The sequence below is a fragment of the Pelophylax lessonae genome (assembly GCF_965119305.1).
Source record: "Pelophylax lessonae genome assembly, chromosome: 4".
Taxonomy (NCBI): Eukaryota; Metazoa; Chordata; class Amphibia; order Anura; family Ranidae; genus Pelophylax; species Pelophylax lessonae.
Window position 1 is genome coordinate 107,998,333 of NC_138771.1, and position 22,088 is coordinate 108,020,420.

The following is a 22,088-nucleotide window of genomic DNA, read 5'->3' on the forward strand; positions in this document are numbered from 1 at the left end:
TTGTGCTCACACTCTAACATTCATGGTGATACTTCACATGTGTGGTGTGAACACCGTTTACATATGTGTGTGCGTGACTTACATATGCATTCACTTCTGCATGCAAGCAGGGAGGGGTGTGTTTTTTTTTAATTTATTTTTTTATCACTTTTATTCCTATTACTAGAAATGTAAACATCCCTTGTACTATAAATAAGGATGGCAGTATAGAGAGATGTGGGGTCAAAAAGACCCCAAATCTCTCCTTCACCTTTTAAAAGCAAAAGATCGAATATAAAAAGAAGAAATTTTACTTCCACTCTGGACTGGAAGTCACGTCATGACATTGTTCCGGTCCTCCAAGGCCATAACGGCAATCAAAGACGATCTACTCTTTGATTGCTTCTGTGACCAGCCAGTGGCAGTTTGATTGTTTCTTCGGAAAGCTGGCGGATTCAGCAAGCCTGAGAAACACTGGTGAGCGGCGGGAGAGGGAAAGAGGGTTGCCCGCTGCTTCTGAAAGCGTTCCAGCAGCTAATGAGCTGCTCAGAACACTTTCATTAGAAAGCTAGCTGCCGGGTGAAAAAAAAAAAAGCGGGGTTATGGCTGATAGCTTTAGCCATAACCCCGGTAAACCACTTCAAAACCGTAATGTTTATATACGTATTGCGTTCTTGAAGTGGTTAATTTAACAAACTGAAATTAGAAACTGATTGGTTACCAGTTTAGTAAATCTCCTCCAAAGTGTCATATGATATATCAGTGACACAAAACAGCTCATCTGTAGTCAGCCCTGCCTGCCGCAGCACAAATTAAATGTTCATTGATGCCCAATATTAATAAGAAACCCTAATCATTCATAGTTAGAGAACACAAATGTCCTCCATAGTTTGCATCTTAAAGCCAAACTCCAGCCCAAGCTTTTTGCTGTGCTTACATGGTGAAACAAGGTATACTCACCTAAGTCCCCCCATCCAGGTCCCTTGCTGCCGTTGTTTCCAGGGGGGTCGCTGATCAATTGATTCAAATCTACCCGAGATCCCTGGTCCCCCTGAGATGACTATTAAAAAAGAATAGCGCGCAAATGCAAAAGAAATAACTACCAAATCTGAAGACAATCCATAAATAAAAATGGGGGTTTGGTCCCACCATATGGCCATATCGTGCTCAAGCCCACTACTGCGTCAAAGTACCCCATTATCAGTGGGTCCTACACTATCCATGAAAAAGAGATGAATCCAGCCTTTCTTACCCTTGGAGATAATACTCCTTGCTGGGAAGGATGTGCAAATGCACTACAGGGGACTCTTCCTATATCCACTTGATGGTGGACACTGATTGAGTACAGGTGTGTGTGGGGGGTGGGGAGGGTTGCTCAACCTCGATAGTCTGGTCAGACCGAATACATAATAAACAGGCAAAAAAATTTTTTTTTTTTTTTTTTTTTTTTTTTGCCTGTTTATTATGTATTCGGTCTGACCAGACTATCGAGGTTGAGCAACCCTCCCCACCCCCCACACACACCTGTACTCAATCAGTGTCCACCATCAAGTGGATATAGGAAGAGTCCCCTGTAGTGCATTTGCACATCCTTCCCAGCAAGGAGTATTATCTCCAAGGGTAAGAAAGGCTGGATTCATCTCTTTTTCATGGATAGTGTAGGACCCACTGATAATGGGGTACTTTGACGCAGTAGTGGGCTTGAACACGATATGGCCATATGGTGGGACCAAACCCCCATTTTTATTTATGGATTGTCTTCAGATTTGGGAGTTATTTCTTTTGCATTTGCGCGCTATTCTTTTTTAATATACATGTCTCTTGGTTCATAGCTGCAGCAGCTTTAGAAATACATGGGTATGCTCCCCCAAATTTTTTGCCTGTTTATAAAAAAAAAAAAAAATTTTTTGCCTGTTTATTATGTATTCCCCCTGAGATGACGTCAGTCATCTTTTGGGTCCTCAACTGGACATCCAAAAGGAAGTGTCCATGTCACTACATGTGGGACACCCAAAGAAGGACCCCACAAGAAGAAAACAGAAGAAGAGAGAAGAATTGAGCTGGCAAAGTCATGTGACTGTGTAAGTCAAATTCACATTTAGCTTTCAAAACTCCAGCTGGTAAGAATTGAAAGACACCCCCAGCAATGGGAAAAGGGATGAAAAGGGAGGCTTTGCAGTGAATTATTTGCAGTATTCTAGTGTGCATTCTGTGTCCCCATGGGGAGATTTTTCCAAACTTTCTGTCGGGACACAACATCATTTTTAGTAAAATGGGAAAAGGTCTAAATTTTTAGGGAAGGTTATTACTGCTGTCTATGACCTTCCTTGTTTCTTGACCTGCAGTAATAGGCTATCAGAGGGGCATGAAGCGGTTTGAAATCTCCCTAATGGGGTCATGGACTGCAATAAAAAAATTGACTAAAGGCCCGTACACACGTAGCGATTGTTGGCCGTAAATATTCGGCCGCCGAACGATCGGCCGATTGTCGGCTTGTTAGTATGATGCTTCCGACAACCGACAGCGAATTTTCGGCTGAACAGAATCTGGCGTGCAGACTTTAAAATTTTTGTTGGCTGTCACCAGAACGGCCGATTGTTCGCCAGTCAGTACAGAATTCGGCCGACAAACAGCAGATTAGCAAGACTGGGCATGCTCAGAAAAGAAAAAACACACGGAAAGTTAACCATCACATGACATCACTTCTGCAGTCGGCTGTTGTTGGCCGACAAAATTCATGTGCAGTTTTTTGCAGTTTTCAGCCGACAGGACAGCACCAGACAAAAGACGGCCGATCGTTCGGCCGACATTCGGTACGTGTGTACGGGGCTTTAAGTCTTTCATTTTTCCAAGTCAGTCCAAAAAAGTTTTTGCTGAAGTTGGGCTTTAAGAATTCCATGTAAAGATCTTTGTCAGCAACTTGACCGGAAGACGTATCACCTTACAAAGTCATCAGGCTGGTACTAACTGACTTGAACAGAAGGCCTTTCTAGTCATTGTTATCTAGAGACATGCCTATGTAGATGTGTTGATGGGGATAGCCACAGACAGCTGGTAGAACAGTTTACAGGTAAAGTAATTTCACCAATCATTGTGGATTTGTGCATTTTGCCACATTTTAAGCCTTGTTCACACGGGTGCTGTGGTATCTACAGTGTTATTCAGCTGTTTATGTAGTTGGGGCTGTGAAGAACAGCATGTAGGCAGCTCATGTAACTCCATAGGTGAGCCGCTCACCTACCCCTGCTCGCCTGTCCTATTAAGACAAGCGGCTGTGTCTGTACAGCTGCTGCACTCCATAGATTTACTGAACTGCCTGCATGCAGCTCCTGGCAGCTACAGCCACATAAACGTCGGATTCACATGGTAAGAGCCACAACACCTTATGAAGCTAAAATCATGTTTCTGGTACAATGCACTGCAAATCTACTACAATCTAATCTACAAAATGACATAAAAACAAACAATGCACAGTAATGAAAACATGAGATTGTAAACAAAGCCTAATGCTTCACCCACATGGCCACAAAGGACTGTAAACAAAGCCTAAGGCTGGCCATATATTGTACAATTTTTCTTTAGATTTACCAAAACCATATAATGTGAGGTCAAACCTAAACACTTTCAATAAGAAAGCAGCCTGATAGGCACTTGCGCTAAATAGTTGTAGGTAAATCTAAAGGAAATTGAACAAGAAAAATTGTATAATATATGGCCAGCCTAAGGCTTCATGCTCATGGCCACAAATGGTTGTAAGGAAAGCCTAAGGCTTCATGCAAAATGGCCACAAATGGTTGTAAGGAAAGCCTAAGGCTTCATGCAAAATGGCCACAAATGGTTGTAAGGAAAGCCTAAGGCTTCATGCACATGGCCACAAATGGTTGAAAAGAATTGTATAACATAGAATTTTACTAAATTGTTTTTGCTGAATACAGCTGTCACCGCTCAGCTTGTACAAATCAATGGAAAGTGGCATCTGTATGCACAAGAATCTGAGTGACTACATGTGTACAGGGCCGTATGCGTGTAGCCGCTTAGATTTGTGTATTTGAGTATATATGCATACAGCCAACACTGCTATTGAGAGAATACAGCTCTATTGTATACTACTGTGTATGGTAATTTGTGTCTATGAAGCATAACAAGTAGACCTGTGCACACTAATGCATTCGGGTACAAACATTTTCTATATAAGCATTTCTGAATTCCAATAACATTGGAGAAACATTTTTTCAAAAGAAAGAACAAATACCATTTTCCACCATAGTTTTCACATAGAATTGCAATCATCCTCTCCACAGATCCCAGGATAGCACGATGAATGATAACTGGCCTTTTCTTATCATCTCCTTCATTGCTGCATAAGAAAGGGATACAGAATGTGCAATTATAGAGACAAGCGACAGAGCTAGCAATAGAAAAGGCACATCAAGATATATTCCCTGTGGTCTAGTTTAAAGCACAGTATCTAATCCAAGTACAAAAATGTAATATATTGCAGCTTACCAGTCTTTAAAGTGATACTAAAGTCTTTTTTTTTTTTTTTTTTATGAAAAATAACAAACATGTTATACTTACCTGCTCTATGCAGTGATTTTGCGCAGACCAGCCTGGATTCTCCTCTTCTTGGGTTCCTCTTCGGCGCTCCTGGCCCCTCCCTCCTGCCAAGTGCCCCCACAGCAAGCAGCTTGCTATGAGAGCACCCGAGCCAAGCCGCAGCTCCCTGTGTCCATTCAACCCTTTTCTCTCCTATTTGGCTGACTGACTTTGACTGACAGCAGCGGGAGCCAATAGTGCAGCCGAGACGCTCCTGCAACATTGCTGGATCTAAATGGGCTCAGGTAAGTATTAGGGGGCTGAAGGGGGCTGCTGCACATAGAAGGTTTTTAATTCTTAATGCATAGAATGCATTAGGATAAAAAAAACCTTCTGCCTTTACAACCACTTTAAAGATAACACACATCAGGTCCACTTTCAATGATCTTGGTTGATCTTGCCAGAAATACAGTATGTCCTGCTCAGTTCCTGTGAGACTCACGTAATGGGGATGAACAAAAGGCAGACATGTTTGAAGACCAGCCTGATGGCAAACATGGCGTGGCCCATGGTTGGTACGCAGGCTGGATTTCAAACATTCACATGGAAAGCCAGCTCACCACATGGGTTAATTGAATGTTAAAGTGTACATCGAATGTTAAAAAGTGCATATTTTTAAAGTGCAAACAAAAAGTGTCAGAAAATGCAAAAAGAGACATCCACTGGTTCCTAAGACCCCCTTCCCAAGGTGACAGACAGCCTGTTACCAGTCTGCTGAGGTCCCAAAACATTGGTAGATATCTTCTGGCACCTCTACATTTTTTGATTGCACTTTAAAATGAAACCTCAATAAATTTCTTTTTTTGGGGTTCACCTGTACGTTCTGGCTTTCCATGTAAATAGGCTATAATAGAGTATCAATGTAAAAGAAAATTGGGTGCGCCAAGCATACAATTATGCGGCAGCACTGAAATGGGGAAAAATAAATGTGAAAAAAGGGATAATGCGCTCAACACAATCATAAATATTAAACATATGACATCTGGGATGGCCCAAATATTATGGTGATCTTCATAGAGTGTGAAAAACCATATGTGAAAATTCTTTATGCAAAAATATATCATTTATTATAATCGTGAAAAAAAAAAAATATATATCTATATCTATATCTATATCTATATCTATATCTATATCTATATCTATATATATATATATATATATATATATAGTCCTCCAATTGATCCAGATAATCACAAATAGCCAAAGATCAAGCTTCCATCAAAGGTGGATCTTCAATCTTGCTAATCTTAGACCGATGTGTGAGGGTGAAATAGAAGAAATAGCCTCTTACCAGATAACACTAAACAGCGAGCCTTATTGGTGAATAGGCACTTTCCACAAGTGAGCAAATGAAATCAAGTGAGGTGACACCTCGGTAGTAGTGCAAACTTCTTACCAGAAGTACGTAGAGGGTAGACATAAACCACTGTTTATACGGATGCAGAAGGTATCCAATGGCGGCTTCAATGCGTGGGCTGAATGTTTCTCCACTCCACCATATCCAACTCACCGATGTGGCTGGCGATACTGTACTCTAATGTAGCTCCCCCATAACAAAAGATATAAAGTGCCACACTGTATGAAGATCACCATAATATTTGGGTCATCCCAGATGTCATATGTTTAATATTTATGATTGTATTGAGCGCACTATACCTTTTTTCATATAATACAGTATCAGTGTTGGCCATGCACCCCCTAAGGGGTGAAAAGAGTATGGTGCCATGTGGATTGTTCTGATTTGGACTGCCTTTGTTTATATCTATTGCATGAGAAATGGGGCGATTAGAAGTGTACACCGAAAATATTATACATAGTTTTTGCTTCCAGTTCATTTTATAGCATGCGACAAGGGCACTGCATTAATGTCAATACCAATAGACATTTCTGTACTTGCCGAAAATGTTCTTGCTTGGAAAACTAAAATGATTGGAGCCACCACATCCAAGAACTAGTAGGCTGCAAAATTTTATTTTTTTGTTCCTGGGTTTAGTTCTCCTTTAAGAGAGACATAAGCTGGAAATGGAACCTGGCAGGAAAAATCATTACTGTTCACTCTGGAGAGACCAATAGTATATATTGCAGTGTCAGATGCAACACTGCTGGAAATGCTCTGAAGGAGACACTTCTAGCTCAGAGCAAAGTTGCAGACAATGCTGATTTGGTAGGCAATCCGTGAATAAAGCGTGCATTAGGTACTTTTTTATAGAGGACAGCTGACACCTGCAATGCATATCTTATCTCGAGGGAAACAACCATCAGCAGAAAAAATGCCTGGCCTGACTGACTGTTCAAGGTAAGAGTTGGTCAAGGTGTCCAGTTTCCTCTTACTAGGATGTGAAAAATAGCACTAAGAAAAACAATACCTACAACAGCATTTGTTCTTGTAGATACATGCAAATATACCCGAATACATCATTTCCAATTCCAATCAGCTCATCACATTTTCACATATTTTTTTAGGCTTCCTTTACACGACCATTTAGCTGTATTCACAGAATCCCAGTGGTAAGAATCAGCGGATTATTGGGAATGGAATGACAGGTGTATGCGAATAGCAGCAGACGCTCAACCTGTACAGAGTAGAAGCTGACAGCAACTGCCCCGGTCCTCACGTAGCCCCAGTGGTTACCTGTTAGGGATGGGTGTCTGTGCCTGCCTGGATGCACTCAGATGTGTCCAGGCTCGCACACCCGTCCTGAACCACAAATAACTGCTTGGTGTGCGGCTACATGTGAACAGCGACAGCTCCTATCAGCCTGTCGATACTTTGTACAGGGTGGTGTCCACCGCTATTCACATGCACCTGTCATTCCAGCCCAAAGAATCTGCTTATTAGCTGAATGCAGCATGGCCGTTTGAAGAAGGCCCTACTGGCGGGTTTTATCGTAATGAAAGCAGAACTCCAGGTAAGTAGCGAAGTACACAGGTGAAATACATATAAGTGCTGTTTTACCTGCCAAATGAGTCCTATTCTGTCCATTTAGTCTTGGGATTTACAGTCATGCCACACAGGACACTCCTGCCTAGCAGGGGAGGGGACCTGGATTTCCTCTTCTGCAGTTTCACTCTCACTTACAGGGTTTCTTCCCACCCCTACCAATGGCTGTCTATAATATTGTTTGGACCCTGGGCAAGAATTTTCTTGGGCCCCCCCATGCAATTTCGCTCTCCACCCCTACATCCCAAAAAGCAAATACACACTCTGTACCCCCCCCCTGTCCACAGCCACCTCTATACCCCCCTGTCCAAATCCCCCTCTGTATCCCCCTGTCCAAAGCCACCTCTGTATCCCCCTGTCCAAAGCCACCTCTGTATCCCCTTTGTACACAGCCTCCTCTGTACCCCCCCTGTAAACAGCCACCTCTGTACCCCCCCTGTACACAGCCACCTCTGTACCCCCCCTGTACACAGCCAACTCTGTACCCCCCTGTACACAGCCAACTCTGTACCCCCCTGTACACAGCCAACTCTGTACCCCCCTGTACACAGCCACTTCTGTACCCCTGCCCCCGCTTTACAGTTCTTACCTCTTTCTTTTAACAAATTCACCCCCTCCTATTCACAGTTCTCACAGTGATGCTGCACTATTCTGTTATGTGTGTGTGCGCTCTTTTTCCAACACACACACTGCAGTCTCCGCCTATCAGATCCGTAGTAATGTATACAGCCAGAACACTTGACTCTGTTCAGTGTTGTACTTTAGAAGTCCGAGAGGCAGGATGGGGGGGGAGCACAGAGAGACGCTCTGCCTCACTCCCTGTCAAGACAAGCTGGCTTTTACACATACATCCCGTAACTGTGCTTCTCCCCTGTCAGTGTGGCTGCTTGTGTTAACTCGGCCGGGAGAGCAAACGGGGAGGACGGGACAGCTATATCCATGACCACTACATTGGTAGAAATATTTGAGGGCAGCGCGGGCTCCAGAGGCAGCTGCTTTGGGGCTCCCAACAATGACAGTGCCCTGGGCACCTGCCCCTTTTGCCCTGCGTTAAAGACAGCCCTGCCCCTACCCTGTGCTTGGACAGCTGCAAGCTGATGAGCTTATCTCTCTGGCTCTCTCCTTCTATCAGCATGCTCCTTGCACTGCATCATACCTGACTGGCTCCTTTTGCTGCTTCTCCCTCCTCCTGTCCGGTCTCTGGTGTACAGCAGGGTGCAAGAGACGAATTTAAGACAAACTCAGGTACTTATAGTGCTGGCATTTACAAATAAATATTTAATGAATAATGAATATAGACCTGTATTTGTTGTGCCTTTTAAAGCTGAAGTCTAGGTATTATTTAATCTGCATAATCATCAACTTGGACCAGTGCAGTTCTACATATCTCATACCTGACTGACCAATGTGGAAGCTGCAAATCACTGTAGTAGTTGGTGCTAGCACGGTGATTGATGCAATTTCCCTGTGCTGGGAGGCTGGCCCAATGCAGGCTGACCACAGGGGGTTACCTGCTCGGCATCCCCACCCTTCATAGAACACCTTACATGGCAATCTCCAATTGAACGAGGTGGAAATCATTAGGTTATTCTCCCAACTCTCCATCTTTTTCAACCAGATTCAAGGTGGACCAATGTAACTATTAAATAAAAATCTTTGTTAGACTACAACTTTAAATTGTTGTATAGCGTCCCTTTAAATTCTGTTCATTGGTAGTTTAAATGGACTAAGAAAAAACAAACGCTTACCTTACATACGTAAGATTAAACCTGATTGGTAGCTGAAAATCCAACTGTATAGTTGCACATTGATGGTACCGACCTATAGCATCTCTTATTTTAATGTCAATCTGTAAACAGAAAACACAAGTATAGAAGGGATGATTTGGAATGTTCTCACCTTTTAACAAAACCCTGGAAAAAAAAAAAAAAACCGTAACAAAGCAATTATAATTACCTTGGGACCATAGAAAGCCCCATCCCCTGGGTTCAGTTTCCAAGGCTGTCCAAATTCATTCAGACTGTTTTCTAGTTGCTTGAAATACAAAGCAAGAGATTGACTTTAGTGAAAAAAAAAAAAAAAAAAGACGGCTGATAAGGCACCATTTTTAGTGAAGATAAAAGAATAAAGACCTTTTCAGCATGATTCCACATTTCTATTTCTCCGAGGTAGTTTTCAGGTCTGGTTGAAAGGTGAAGTTGAAAGGTAAAGCCAAATACGGCATATACAGACTGTAAGAACTGCAAACACCCCTTTATTTCTTCTTCTATCTACAAAGAGAATATACAGAATGATCACTGTGTCAACACCAATCAGTATATAAAAGTGGTCTATGTCAGACTAATTATTTTTTCTTTTAAAAGGAGCAATTGTGTACAAAGCACATGCTGAATTTATGGTATAGGAGTCCACAGACATTATGCATTAAATTTATAATACATCCTGAAGGACATGGTTGATGTAGCGCCCTCTCCTGGTCAGGTTGTTAAGATATATTTTGTTTTTGGCTCCATTGTAGTGAACCGAGCAGTAATTGATTGTGTAGGTCTATTTAGGGTTTCGATTTAGGAGTTTGATTACTCTTACCTACCCCTGAAAGAAGTTTCCAGAGCATAGGGCCAGGAGCTTCGAAAAATTAGTTGAATATTTATCATGCCCCTGCCAGTCCCTGGAAGGAGGCATCCAAAATGTGGCTGGGAAGAGATTAATGTGCAGAAGAACTGAGCAGGTCCTTCTTTCCTCTTCATGAATGATTCTGGTTCTCTCTGGGGGGGGGGGGGGAGGGGGGCTGTTGCTCCTGACCGATAGCCAGAGAGACAAGAAACTGCAGTCTGGGTCTCAGCAGCTGCTGAGCTGAGGGCCTTGAGAAGAATGCCTGAGGATTACATTGGCTGGAGGGCACTACACTAAAGTCCAGGGTCTGGAGAAGGTACTTGTTATCTCCCTTATTGATGATCTACCTATGGAGGCTGTGTGTCAGACAGCTCCTGGGACACTGTGAGTAAAGTTGTTGGGGACTGATAGCTGTGCATGTGCTATAAGGGAACTAAGTGCCAGAAGTGCCTTTGTGGACAGCTGCTGTAGGGTATTATGTATACTGGCCATTCCCTGCTACCTCCAGAAAAGCTGCTTTTGGAGGATTAGAGAGAAGTGTGTCCTCATATCATCGTTACTGTTCGTTTTGGAGTATCCTGTAGCCCTAAACCCCTCTCCTGTTAAAGTACTTTAGGAATAAATACTAATAAGACATCTCCTAGAGCAGGGGTGCCAAACTCAATTTAATCGCGGGCCGCATCAGCATTATGATTGCCCTCAAAAGGGCCAGTTGTATCTGTAAGACTAGATGTCCAGAGCATCCCCTACCCTTACATAAGACATCAAGAGCCTCTCCACCATCAAAAGTTGAGTCTCCCACCCTCCCTTACATCACAGTGCACCTCCCTTACCTTGTGGTGCTGCTGGGAAGAAGCTGGAGGCATTGTTGGAAAGCAGAAAATATAAGGTCGGGAGGAGGAGGACTGGTGCTCTCCTGCAGCTACAGGAGAGGTGTGAGGGCCACATAAAATGGCCTGAAGGGCCGGATTCAGCCCACGGGCCTTGTGTTTGACACCTGTGTCCTAGAGTCTGAGCCTGAGTTGCTGGTGTGCATGAGACTGAGCTTGTGTAACTGGCAGCCTCTGTACCACTTGGGAGAACTTGTCTATTCTCAGCAGCCCCTCTAGGGGTTGAGCGCTACAATATGATTTGTGACAGGCATTATAGGCTGCAGGAGTAACAGAAAATACTTGAACATGGACCTTCATGATTACAAGGGATTATTTTACCAAACACTGTGGAATTAAAAAAAATGAAAAATACAACCTGTTAAAACTTATATGAGATTTTAAGAAATTGGGATTACAAATACTTTCAATCAGGTAACTTTTTCCTGCTTTCATATTTTGAGGCAAAAATATTTATTTAAAAACACACAGAAAAGTGACTTACTAGGCATTTCTAAATGATCAATTGTCACATTGTTGCCTTATGCTTCTGCAATCTATTTTAATTACCTCCCCCTCCCCCTGTAGCTAGGATTACACACTTTGTAAGCCTAGATAAGGAGTCAGAAAGGGCAACCCCTCCTACTGCTGCTGTTGTCCTAATATGCAGTTGAACAGCTGCAGGAGGTGCTCTGTCCAACCTTATTGTTGGTCAAGCATGTAGGAACATGGGACAAAGTACTGCATGTAGTTAGTTCCCTTGGGGGCAGAACACTGACAAAAATTGAGGTGAGAGTTCTCCTTTAATGTTCTCCTATTTTCTTCTTATGAAAGTATTTCCTGGAATTATGCTATTAAATATATGACATACAGAGGGACCGATTTTTACCTGCTCCATTGTGCAGAATAAATGTGCATCATCTTGCTGGAATCGACGGACTCTGGTCAGCCCAGTTAGCGTTCCAGATAACTCATTACGATGCAGTACACCAAAATCTGCAAACCGCAAAGGCAACTCTCTCCATGAGCGAGGACGATGGCCAAACATAAGACTGCAACAAAAAGTTAACAAAGAATTTGGACGTTTACAAGATCACACAAAATATCCTTTATAAAGAAACATTTACTGGTAATGAAGTGCTTCTGCATTGCCATTTTATCATCATACATCTACTAGTACTTTTCTGGAGTTAAAATATGTAATATATGCATAACTTTATTTACAAAAAAGGTTTGAAGCACTGTAAAAAAAGAGAAAAGGAAGTATCTTGTGTATATAGCAAGTTTTTCAAGATAAATTATAGTATCAGTTTACCAGTGTCCTGGACAGTTCATTGGCTTAAGGGCAAAGGTTTCCTTCTCAACCTCGAAGGAGAACATGTTGTCGCTGTAGTGCTGCCAGTGACCAGAGGCTTCCCACAGCTTGCTGTTGTAGACGTTTGGTGTTGCCACTTCTGTAAAGTTCCGATTTTGGTATTCTTCCTGTGACAAAGGTGTATTACTTGTGTTAGAAACAACACTTGTTTTACACAAATGCTTACTTTGACAGGAATGTACCCCTTAAGCTTGCCATACACTGATCGAAATGTGGCTGGTTAGGCAGGGACCTGGAGGGTATGGGATTTCTCAATGCTCCTCCTTTGTGTGGATGAAGGAATACTGCCAGCTTTACAAAAGTTTTAATAACTTCCACAGGAGCGTGTCTGGGGATTGATGGGGTGCCTAAGGCAGATGCTTTAGCTGGAGAATTTCCGGTCTTAGTGCTGCCCCTCCACAAGTGCAGCATGATGTAGCCGGCTCATTGTAGGAATGTCCCTGGATAAATATATACATGTTTGCGAAAACATCAGATCAGAAGAAGTTTAAAACAAAAAGGTGTCAAAAGTGTATAGTACACTTTAGAGTACCACTCGGTCACTGGACAACAACACTTTTGGGGTCGCCTTTGTAAATGCCAACCAAAGGCTATCCCTGTTTGGAAACTTTGAAGACATGAAATGACAAATATAAAGAACTACATACATAGAAGTGTTATTTTTAACTATGGTATGGCTTACTTTATTGCTCATGGGCTTATATAATTTTACTTTTTTTAGACTTAATGCCTTAAATTATGTTTTAGATGCAAGTGTGCACCCATGTCAATAGCTTTGCAAAACAATATCTTCCTTCCTTTCAGACTATCTCTCCAATTCACATGTGTCACACATCAAAACTTGGGTGTGTCACTATAATAAGTAACCAACCAACCTCTGCAGTGTGTACCTTGGTTGATGTGCACTAAGAGGGTGTATGGTATTACCAGAAACCCTGGTGCTGACAAATAAAAGGTGATGGATGAAGTAATGATTTTCAATGTGATAATAACAACATAATCAAATGGTGCTTCACAAATAATGCAAAATAAAGTCCAAAACTTCAGTGTGAACCACCTAAAGTGTATATACACCCCTAGGGGGTACACAAGTCCCAAAATCCCACACAAATAATACAGTCCACAAACGTGTATTGGATAAAAATGTGAGGGTGCAATGGTTCCACCACCTGGATAGGGATTGGCCTCTTACCATAAGAAAGAGGTCAAGGGCGGATAATTAACCCAGTAGTGTCCTAGGGGTCCCGGGGGTCACCTTGGGATGTGCAGACAAAATTAGCCTCTTACCAGACCGCTCAAAGTATGGGCAAGTTGTCTCACTTTTCGTATTAGGTCCCAATCCCGGTCCACTATCTTCCTGGGGGTTCTCTCTATTATCCCGGATGGAGGCTTCAGCTTGTGGCTGTCTTGCAGAGCAGCTACATGGGATGTGACCACTTCCTGTCTACTTCCTGTACTTCTCTGTACGATGTGACCAAAGAGTCACATGGTCTGCTGACATCACCAGGGTCCTTCTACCGGGATAATAGAGAGAACCCCCAGGAAGATAGTGGACCGGGATTGGGACCTAATACGAAAAGTGAGACAACTTGCCCATACTTTGAGCGGTCTGGTAAGAGGCTAATTTTGTCTGCACATCCCAAGGTGACCCCCGGGACCCCTAGGACACTACTGGGTTAATTATCCGCCCTTGACCTCTTTCTTATGGTAAGAGGCCAATCCCTATCCAGGTGGTGGAACCATTGCACCCTCACATTTTTATCCAATACACGTTTGTGGACTGTATTATTTGTGTGGGATTTTGGGACTTGTGTACCCCCTAGGGGTGTATATACACTTTAGGTGGTTCACACTGAAGTTTTGGACTTTATTTTGCATTATTTGTGAAGCACCATTTGATTATGTTGTTATTATCACATTGAAAATCATTACTTCATCCATCACCATTTATTTGTCAGCACCAGGGTTTCTGGTAATACCATACACCCTCTTAGTGCACATCAACCAAGGTACACACTGCAGAGGTTGGTTGGTTACTTATTATAGTGACACACCCAAGTTTTGATGTGTGACACATGTGAATTTAGCGCACCTGATTTTCTTTTTTCATTTCATATCACCTATTGGCTCTAAGGTTGCTGCTTTTTTCACTTACTTTATCCAGCGCACTTTTTCTTTATACCTATCTCTCCAATTGCAAAATCAGTAGAAACCTTACAGAGTGGTGAGTGATGGGGAAGGGTTAGTGAGTCTACCTTATGACCCATAGAGCTGTTTGTGTAAGCTGTTCTTTAGCTATCCAATTCTGTGAACATATTGGCCGCAATTTAATAAAGTAGGTGCAACACTTTTCTGGCGGTATTGGCTTCAGTTTGAATGTGATGCGCCAAATTAATGCAACATTCGTGACAGTTTTATAAACAGAATTTGACAAATTTATCAAGTTCTTATTTACGAGAGACATTAGTATTATGGTGCTAAACAAGAAAAAAAAAATCAGTTTTAGAGTTCCTATTTCCAGGGCCACATAGCTTAAAATAATATTCATTTTTGCAAAAAGTGAAGATTTGTTGTGTTAACTGCAACATTTAGAAAGGTTAATTGTGCCGTAGTCCCACCATGAAGATGTACCTTTTGTTTGGGATTCCTCCTGATAAATTTCAGAGCACTTCATGGCATAGCTGAAGTGCAAGAACTAAAGACACAGCTACCTCTGCTTGCTGGTCAGAAGATTGGGAGTGAGGTCTGGTAATGTCAGTACTGTGCTGCTCACTGTTCTACTTGCTGAAGGTTCTATCACGAGGAAGCAAAGCCCTTCCTCTACCAAGATGGCCACACAAAGACGAGGTGCAGAGAAAGACATAGTAAGTCAGTAATGGGGAAAAGATCAGCTGCAGGGAGTCCACATGCAAAACTGGTTCCTAGAGCCTACATGTAATACAAGTCCTTTGTCTTCTGTCTCTTAAGAGTTTAGTTCCACTTTAAATTCATTCAGGAAAAAAGAATTGCTGTACTCACCCTGATGAATTCAATTAAAGTGTTATATATGTGAGCACCACGAGGCAGGAAAAAGCAGCTACCTGGACTTAAATCATGGAAGAAGAAGAGTTCCTGGTCCTACAATACAAAGCACAGAACACACCATTAGAATATTTAAAGAGAACAAAAAGAAACCCATAGTAAAGAAAACATGGAGGACGCCATTGCTAAGCCCTTCTGAAAATGCTGGTTGTCGGGTTGTCATGTTCATGCAATGGCTGACAACTTAGGGAACAGAGCTGGCACAGGTTTGCAGACCAATTTTTCTATATTTATGGCTCTAATCTGCAAACCGATTCTCGTTCAGGGACTTAGAAAGTATCCGAGTAAAAAGGCAAGCAAAAAGTATATTATTATTGATGGTTAGCAATTGCAGTGTTTAAATTTCTCGAAATACATTTTTTTTTACTAAAAATAAAGTTGGGTAATACAATTTATTTTGGAAGATTAAATTTTACCATTTATGACTATTAAATAAGTGCATAGTAAGAAGACCCACAACAAATAGATATTATATTCCTTGCTGCTATAAGCAAGAAGTAGAAATCTGGTTGCTATGCATTATTAGAACTTTGCACATTATGCTCTAATAAAAGTACCTTTTCTTACATTAAGCTGAATAATTTTACTTTACTACATTCTGCTTGGTTAAAAGTTGATACATACACTACGAATGTGCGTTTTTTATTTTAGAAAATATTTATTACCAACCTTCCCAATCTTTCTGTGATCTCTGTTCTTGGCCTCTTCCTGGAACTGCTCCCATTGTTTCATCAGCTTGTTATCAGGGAATGATATTCCATATATCCTCTGCAGAGTCTCCATGTCAGCTTTTCCTTCCCAATATGTAGAAGAATTCTGAAACATGCACCACTCGTTTATAGTAGTAACACCAACATTACTGGCATTGCTATGTAGATCAGTAATGTGCCATTTTCTACTGTCAATGAGGTGGGGGAAGATATATATAAGGCATCACTGAGCAATCATTCTTCTATATGTGATAGGAACAGATGAGAATATGAGAATATGATATCGACTTTTTTTTAAGGCTCGTTCACACTTGCAAATTACCTGCATAAGACTCTGGTGATTATCTGCAGGCAGAAAGTCCCATTGAAAGCAATGGGAGGCTGACAGCGCCCTCAGCTATTCACAGCCAAGGGATATGAGCTTAGGGCACTTTTTTTTTACCAGAACAAATAAATCTTTAACTGTTCCTATATAAATAACCAGCACTGGTACAAATTTAGTACTGCATATACTGTAGATATGGATCTATATGTTGGATACTGGATTTTCTGTTGCATTTATGGCCGGAGACCAAAGATCTGTATCCCTACGAAAGTAAATCCAGGAATTTTCTCAAATGTGATCTGTATTTTCTTTCAAATATTATACTTGGAAAATTAAAAAAAGTGTAATGCTTTGCTTTTGTACACAAACAAACGTTTTTTTGAGTTAGTTTTTAATTAGTTAGAATAAGTCATCCATTTATGAGTCATATATTACACAATTACCAATATGCAAAACCCTGCTTTCAAAATTGTATTTTTTCCCCTTCCTTGATACATGTAAATAAAGCACAAGAGAATATTATTTTTCTAACTGATATGTCACAATTTGTGTCTTATTATTTCCATTAAATCCATTTTCCTTCTGGGCTCACATCAGAGACATGACAGTATTGAGTGGAAAACTCTAAAAACAAAGAATTACCCCTCACAGTTAAATTCCCGCACACCCAGAAAAAGTAGTCGCTGTGAAAAATAGTGAGTGAGGATAGGCCTTCACAATGGGAATATACACAGAGACAAAAGTACTGATAGAGGGTTTACACTTTTCCTATTACATTTAAAACTGGAAAAAAAATGTTTTTGCTGGAGTTCTAATTGAAATGCAAAATGTTACTTTATTTTGTATTTAAAAATAGGATTTAAATAGCACCAGCAATCTGTTTTTACAGATAACACTGATGATCACGTTAATGATTTCCCAAAGGGACATTACAATTTACGGTGTACAGAGGATGTGGTGATTTCAAAGCTGGCACATTAAGTAGCAGTTAGGGCCCCCATAACCTCATTTGTTCATGTAGATGGACACGGACGCATAAGCAAAAAAGAAGGTGGCACACTAGCCTAGTGCATTACCATAATACCTTTTATTGATAAAAATAAAAAAATCCAAAGTACTCACAAAAGTACAGGGTAAAACGCACGTAACACAATCCCATCCAAACTCTTGACGCTGTAGCGCGTCCATCTAGATAAGCGTGGCTCACACCAATTCAAGGGTGGTGCTCTCTTCATCAAAGCTAAAGGATGAGAGTTTGGACAGGACTGGGTTACATGTGTTTAACCCTGAACTTTTGTGAGTACTTTGGAATTTTTTTTATTTTTATCAATAAATGGTATTATGGTAATGCAGTAGACCAGTACGCCGCCTTCTTTTTGCTTTTGTACCAGTTTAGTTTCCCCCGACTTGAAGTGGGAAGCAAGGCTGAAGTGGTGTTTTGGATCCATGTGGTGATTGCTTGTTTTTTGTTTCACAAGAGAGAAGGAGCTTTTTCTGGGCTGCTACCTAGATCCTTAACCACTTAAGCCCCGAAAGATTTTACCCCCTTCCTAACCAGGGCCTAGTTCGCGATTTGGTACTGCGTGACTTTAACGGACAATTGCGCGGTCGTGCGATGCTCTACCCAAATGAAATTGACGTCCCTTTTTTTCCCACAAACAGAGCTTTCTTTTGGTGGTATTTGATCACCTGTGCGATTTTTTGATCATGTGCTACAAACAAAAAAAATGCGACAATTTTGCAAAAATAACAATATTTTTATATAAAATTCCCCCCCCCCCCCCAAAATAAAATGTAAAAATCAAAATTTTTTAACATTTTAGGCCAATTTGTTTTCTGCTACATATGTTTGGTAAAAAAAAAAAAAAAAAAAATCGCAAAAAGCGTATTTTAATTGGTTTGCGCAAAAGTTATTGCGTTTACTAAGGGAAAGATTTTTGTTATTTTTTTTTTTTTAACGAGTAATGGCGGCGAGCTGCCTTTTTTTTTTTTTTTTTGCGGGACTGCGACAGGGGGGTACCAGTGACATTACTACAGTAATCAGTGCTATACATATGCACTGTTACTGTAAAAATGACACTGGCAGGGAAGGGGTTAGCTTTATTTGAGAAGGAGGGGTTAAGTGTGTCCCTAGGGGCGTGTTTCTAACTGTGACTGGATGTGGCTTGTGATGTAACAGCGGAGATCTATGGTCCTAAATAGGACCGCCGCTCACACGCGCGCGGGGGGGGGGGGTGCGTGAGCGAGCAGGAGCGTGCCTCCAGCAGCGCGTGCTCGCTCCCTAGAGCCTCACAGGCTAGCGACGTAGTACTACGTCACTTTGCCTGTGAGGGGCTGACCGCCGCAGTAAATCGTCGTTAGGCAGTCGGCAAGTGGTTAACATAGAGGGTTCTTTCATCTGCAGTGCTGGCCTAAAGTATAACTAAAGGCAGTTTTTTTTTTTTTTTTAAGGAGGAAGTAAAGTCTAAAGGTATAATTTGTAACTATAGGTAAGCCTATATTAAGGCTTACCTATTGGTACTGTAATTATCTCCTGAACGTGTACCGTTTAGGAGATATTTACATTGAATGCAGCTAATGAGGTCATTGGCACATGTGCTCTAAAGGATTGTCAACCTGTGCCATTAATGATCGCTCCCCCGCACATGTGCAGGAGTGACGTCATTGCGGCTCCGGCCTGTCACACACCCGGAGTCAGCGAACCTAGAAGGAAGACCAGGAGAAGATGGACGCTGCCTCCAATGATTAGATCGCATCGCTGGAGGGCTTCGCTTTCAGGCAAGTGTTACATAATGTGCTAGTATACGATGCATTCTAGCACAATATGCCTTTACTTTGCAGGTCCAAACAAAAAAGCACAACCAGCGGTTTACAACCGCCTTAAGTTTTGGACAGTGAAGATGGATTAGAACACCTGTCAGGATTTTATTGCTGTCTATGTCCCCATTAGGGAGATTCACCCTCTCGATTTGTCCGGTTTATAATTATTCTTGAGAGTAATGGAAAATCCCAAATTTTGAGTTGTCCCCAGAAAAGTAATAGAGGAGAAATCTTCCAATGGGGACAGTAGTTTAGGTGACTTTGGGGTCCCTGAGAGATTCGCTTAATTTGCAGGGATCTCCTCTTACTTCCTATTTGGCTATGGGACAGGAAGTGAAGGTAAATCTCCCCAGTAGGACAAAGATGGCAAAAGTTAACCCTTACAGGGGCTATAACCCTCCTTTACTCTGTCCAAAATGAAAAAATAAATGTTGCCTATAGTTCTACTTTAAACATTTAATTTGTTTGGGCACTGCCACATGCCTAGGCAGATATTTACCTTGTATACTTTTAGGGCTTTAATCTTCCCTGTGTGCCTCACATGTGGCCCTCTGCACAGATCAATTAGTGGACCACACCTGGATGGGATAATAAAAATATTTGGTTATATTTCCTGGCAAATTATTTAACTCATTTATTGTTTATATAAGTTCCAATTTATTATGACATGAGCTGGTATTCTAATATGGCCAAATGTTTGTGGACACCTGACCATCACACCTCTATTTGCTGGACATCCAAAACCATGGGCTTTATTATAGAATTAGCTCTCACTCTGAAGTTCTAACATCTGCCCCTCTTCTGGGAAGGCTTTCCACAAGATTCTGGGAGGCGTTTGTGGGAATTTGTTACCATTCAGCTACAAAAGTATTTGTAGGATCTGTTCCTGATCTTGGATGGGAAGACCTTGCTCGCAATCAACATTCCAAGGTAAATGGATTGTTTGTGTTGCAAGGGAAGTTTCAGTTTTCATGGACATGTAGCACCCTACAGGTAGGTGCTAGGTAAAACTATAGTGGGCCTTGTCTGCCTAACAGCAGGGCTGTGATTTATCTAGTCAGGGTGTCAGGGCTTCCAGATGTGCCTGCTGAGGGGAGAAGTAGCCCAATCAGGGGACACATCTCAGCTTGTAACTACCCCAGAAGGCAGATTATGCTGCAAGGGATTCTGGGAGTGGGTATAAGTTTGGGGGGAAGTGTGTGGTACGGTGTCTTTGGCGGGAGCAGAGTCCCAGGAAGAAGAGTGCGGCTGTCTCTCCTCCTGTCTGAGGAAGGTGGATGTCTCGGGGTGTCAGCCTTAGAATCCAGTGAGTGCTGAGTTGAGCTGAGGGGATCCAGTGTGCCGAAAGCCTGCGGAGAGAGAGAGAGGGATCCAGTCCCAGGAAAGCCTACACAGGTCGTGAGTACTGAGGATTGCCCCTGGGGGGTCTGCTTAGAGTCAAAGGGGACCACTCCGGAAGAGGTTCTGGGACCCAGTGTCAGCTAGCTGTAAAGGGGGTACCTAGGTTGAGGACCTTGAAGTTGTAAAGGGGGTACATAGTCAGTGGACCCTGAAGAGTTCAAGGAGTAAAGGGGGCACCTGCAGTCTGGGCCCTGAATTGTATTGCGTGTGCCAGTTACATTGATAGCTATTTGGAGTTCTACAAAATACTACCTCAAGCTGTGCCAGGCGGGGAAAAGTATTCAGAGACTTACACAGTGAAACAGTGTCAGGAGTACTACAATTCTCAGTCTTGGATCTACTGGACTATAGGTCGGGGATTCAACACTTCATCTGTTATACAGAGTGTTCTCAGAGTCAGTGAGCGTTGGCTGGCGTCAAGGGAGCCCCAACAGGCATTTTTCAGGATCAAAGTCCCAATTGTAATTAGTTCAAGCCGAAAGGAGTATACCACTCATTCCCTTCTCCCATCCCCTTAATTTATAATAAAAATCACAAACAAAGATGCCGGAGTTGTCACTGTTTCAGTTGTTACACCTGGGGACTCAGCTCACATAGGCTGGAGAGGATTCCGGTACTAATGGCAGACCCACATCAGGCCATAGGCCTAGAAATCTTGTTACAGACCTTTTTCACACAGCTTAGTCAAATAGGTAAAGCTCTGCTAACTTCCATCACCCAATCATGTGCAAGCAAAAAAGTTATTTTTAAAATTTCCCTTGCATGTAATTGGGTATTATTTGCAAAGTGAAATGTTACCCCTATCCACTAAGCTCTGGGCAAAACTGCAACTTCCTTGTAAATAGGAAAGCTTAGTTGCCTTTATTAAATCAACTCCAAAGACTTTGGTTAATAAATCTAATGGTTCACTCAACATAGCAAACAAATATCAATTAAAAGGGTCAAGCCACACAAAAAATGGTCAGTTTATAGCATAATGTTGGCTAGTTAATAGTTAAATCATATATTAGCTTCTTTTATCTCTTTGTAGTAAAATCTATTTCAGCTGTGCTCCCGGCTGCATACATCTGCCTTTGTTACTGAGAGGCTTTTTCTTTCCCCACTTGATTTTTATTTTACATGATGTAAAATGTAGCAGACAAAATCTAAATCACCTGTAAACAGTCGTTGTTGGTGTGTCAACCTTTTCATCCAAAATACGGCACTTGAATTTGTTATACTAGGAAAAAAAAAATATTAAGAAGCTTGTATAAAAAGGAATATAATGAAAGGAGTTATTGATTTCAAATACAATGTCTTTTAAAAGGTAAGGTGACCAGATTTTTAAAATGAAATCCAGGGACATTTTATTTTTTTATTGGCAAATGGCACAGGACTG

The 22,088-nt window shown here is 41.7% G+C and overlaps 1 protein-coding gene across 3 annotated transcripts in view; it reads right to left on the reverse strand.

Moving 5' to 3' along the window:
* The window catches only part of TARS3 (threonyl-tRNA synthetase 3), a 103,387-nt gene that overhangs the window by 11,820 nt on the left and 69,479 nt on the right, over positions 1 to 22,088 (reverse strand). For all 3 annotated transcript variants that reach the window (XM_082253430.1, XM_082253429.1, XM_082253428.1), the window contains 10 exons: positions 21,865 to 21,929; positions 19,809 to 19,887; positions 16,124 to 16,270; positions 15,392 to 15,490; positions 12,314 to 12,480; positions 11,888 to 12,050; positions 9,649 to 9,786; positions 9,473 to 9,550; positions 9,265 to 9,365; positions 4,232 to 4,336 (listed from right to left, as the gene is read on the reverse strand). In XM_082253430.1, the coding sequence (XP_082109556.1) occupies positions 4,232 to 4,336; positions 9,265 to 9,365; positions 9,473 to 9,550; positions 9,649 to 9,786; positions 11,888 to 12,050; positions 12,314 to 12,480; positions 15,392 to 15,490; positions 16,124 to 16,270; positions 19,809 to 19,887; positions 21,865 to 21,929 (1,142 nt within the window). The remainder of the gene's footprint in view (positions 1 to 4,231; positions 4,337 to 9,264; positions 9,366 to 9,472; positions 9,551 to 9,648; positions 9,787 to 11,887; positions 12,051 to 12,313; positions 12,481 to 15,391; positions 15,491 to 16,123; positions 16,271 to 19,808; positions 19,888 to 21,864; positions 21,930 to 22,088) is intronic.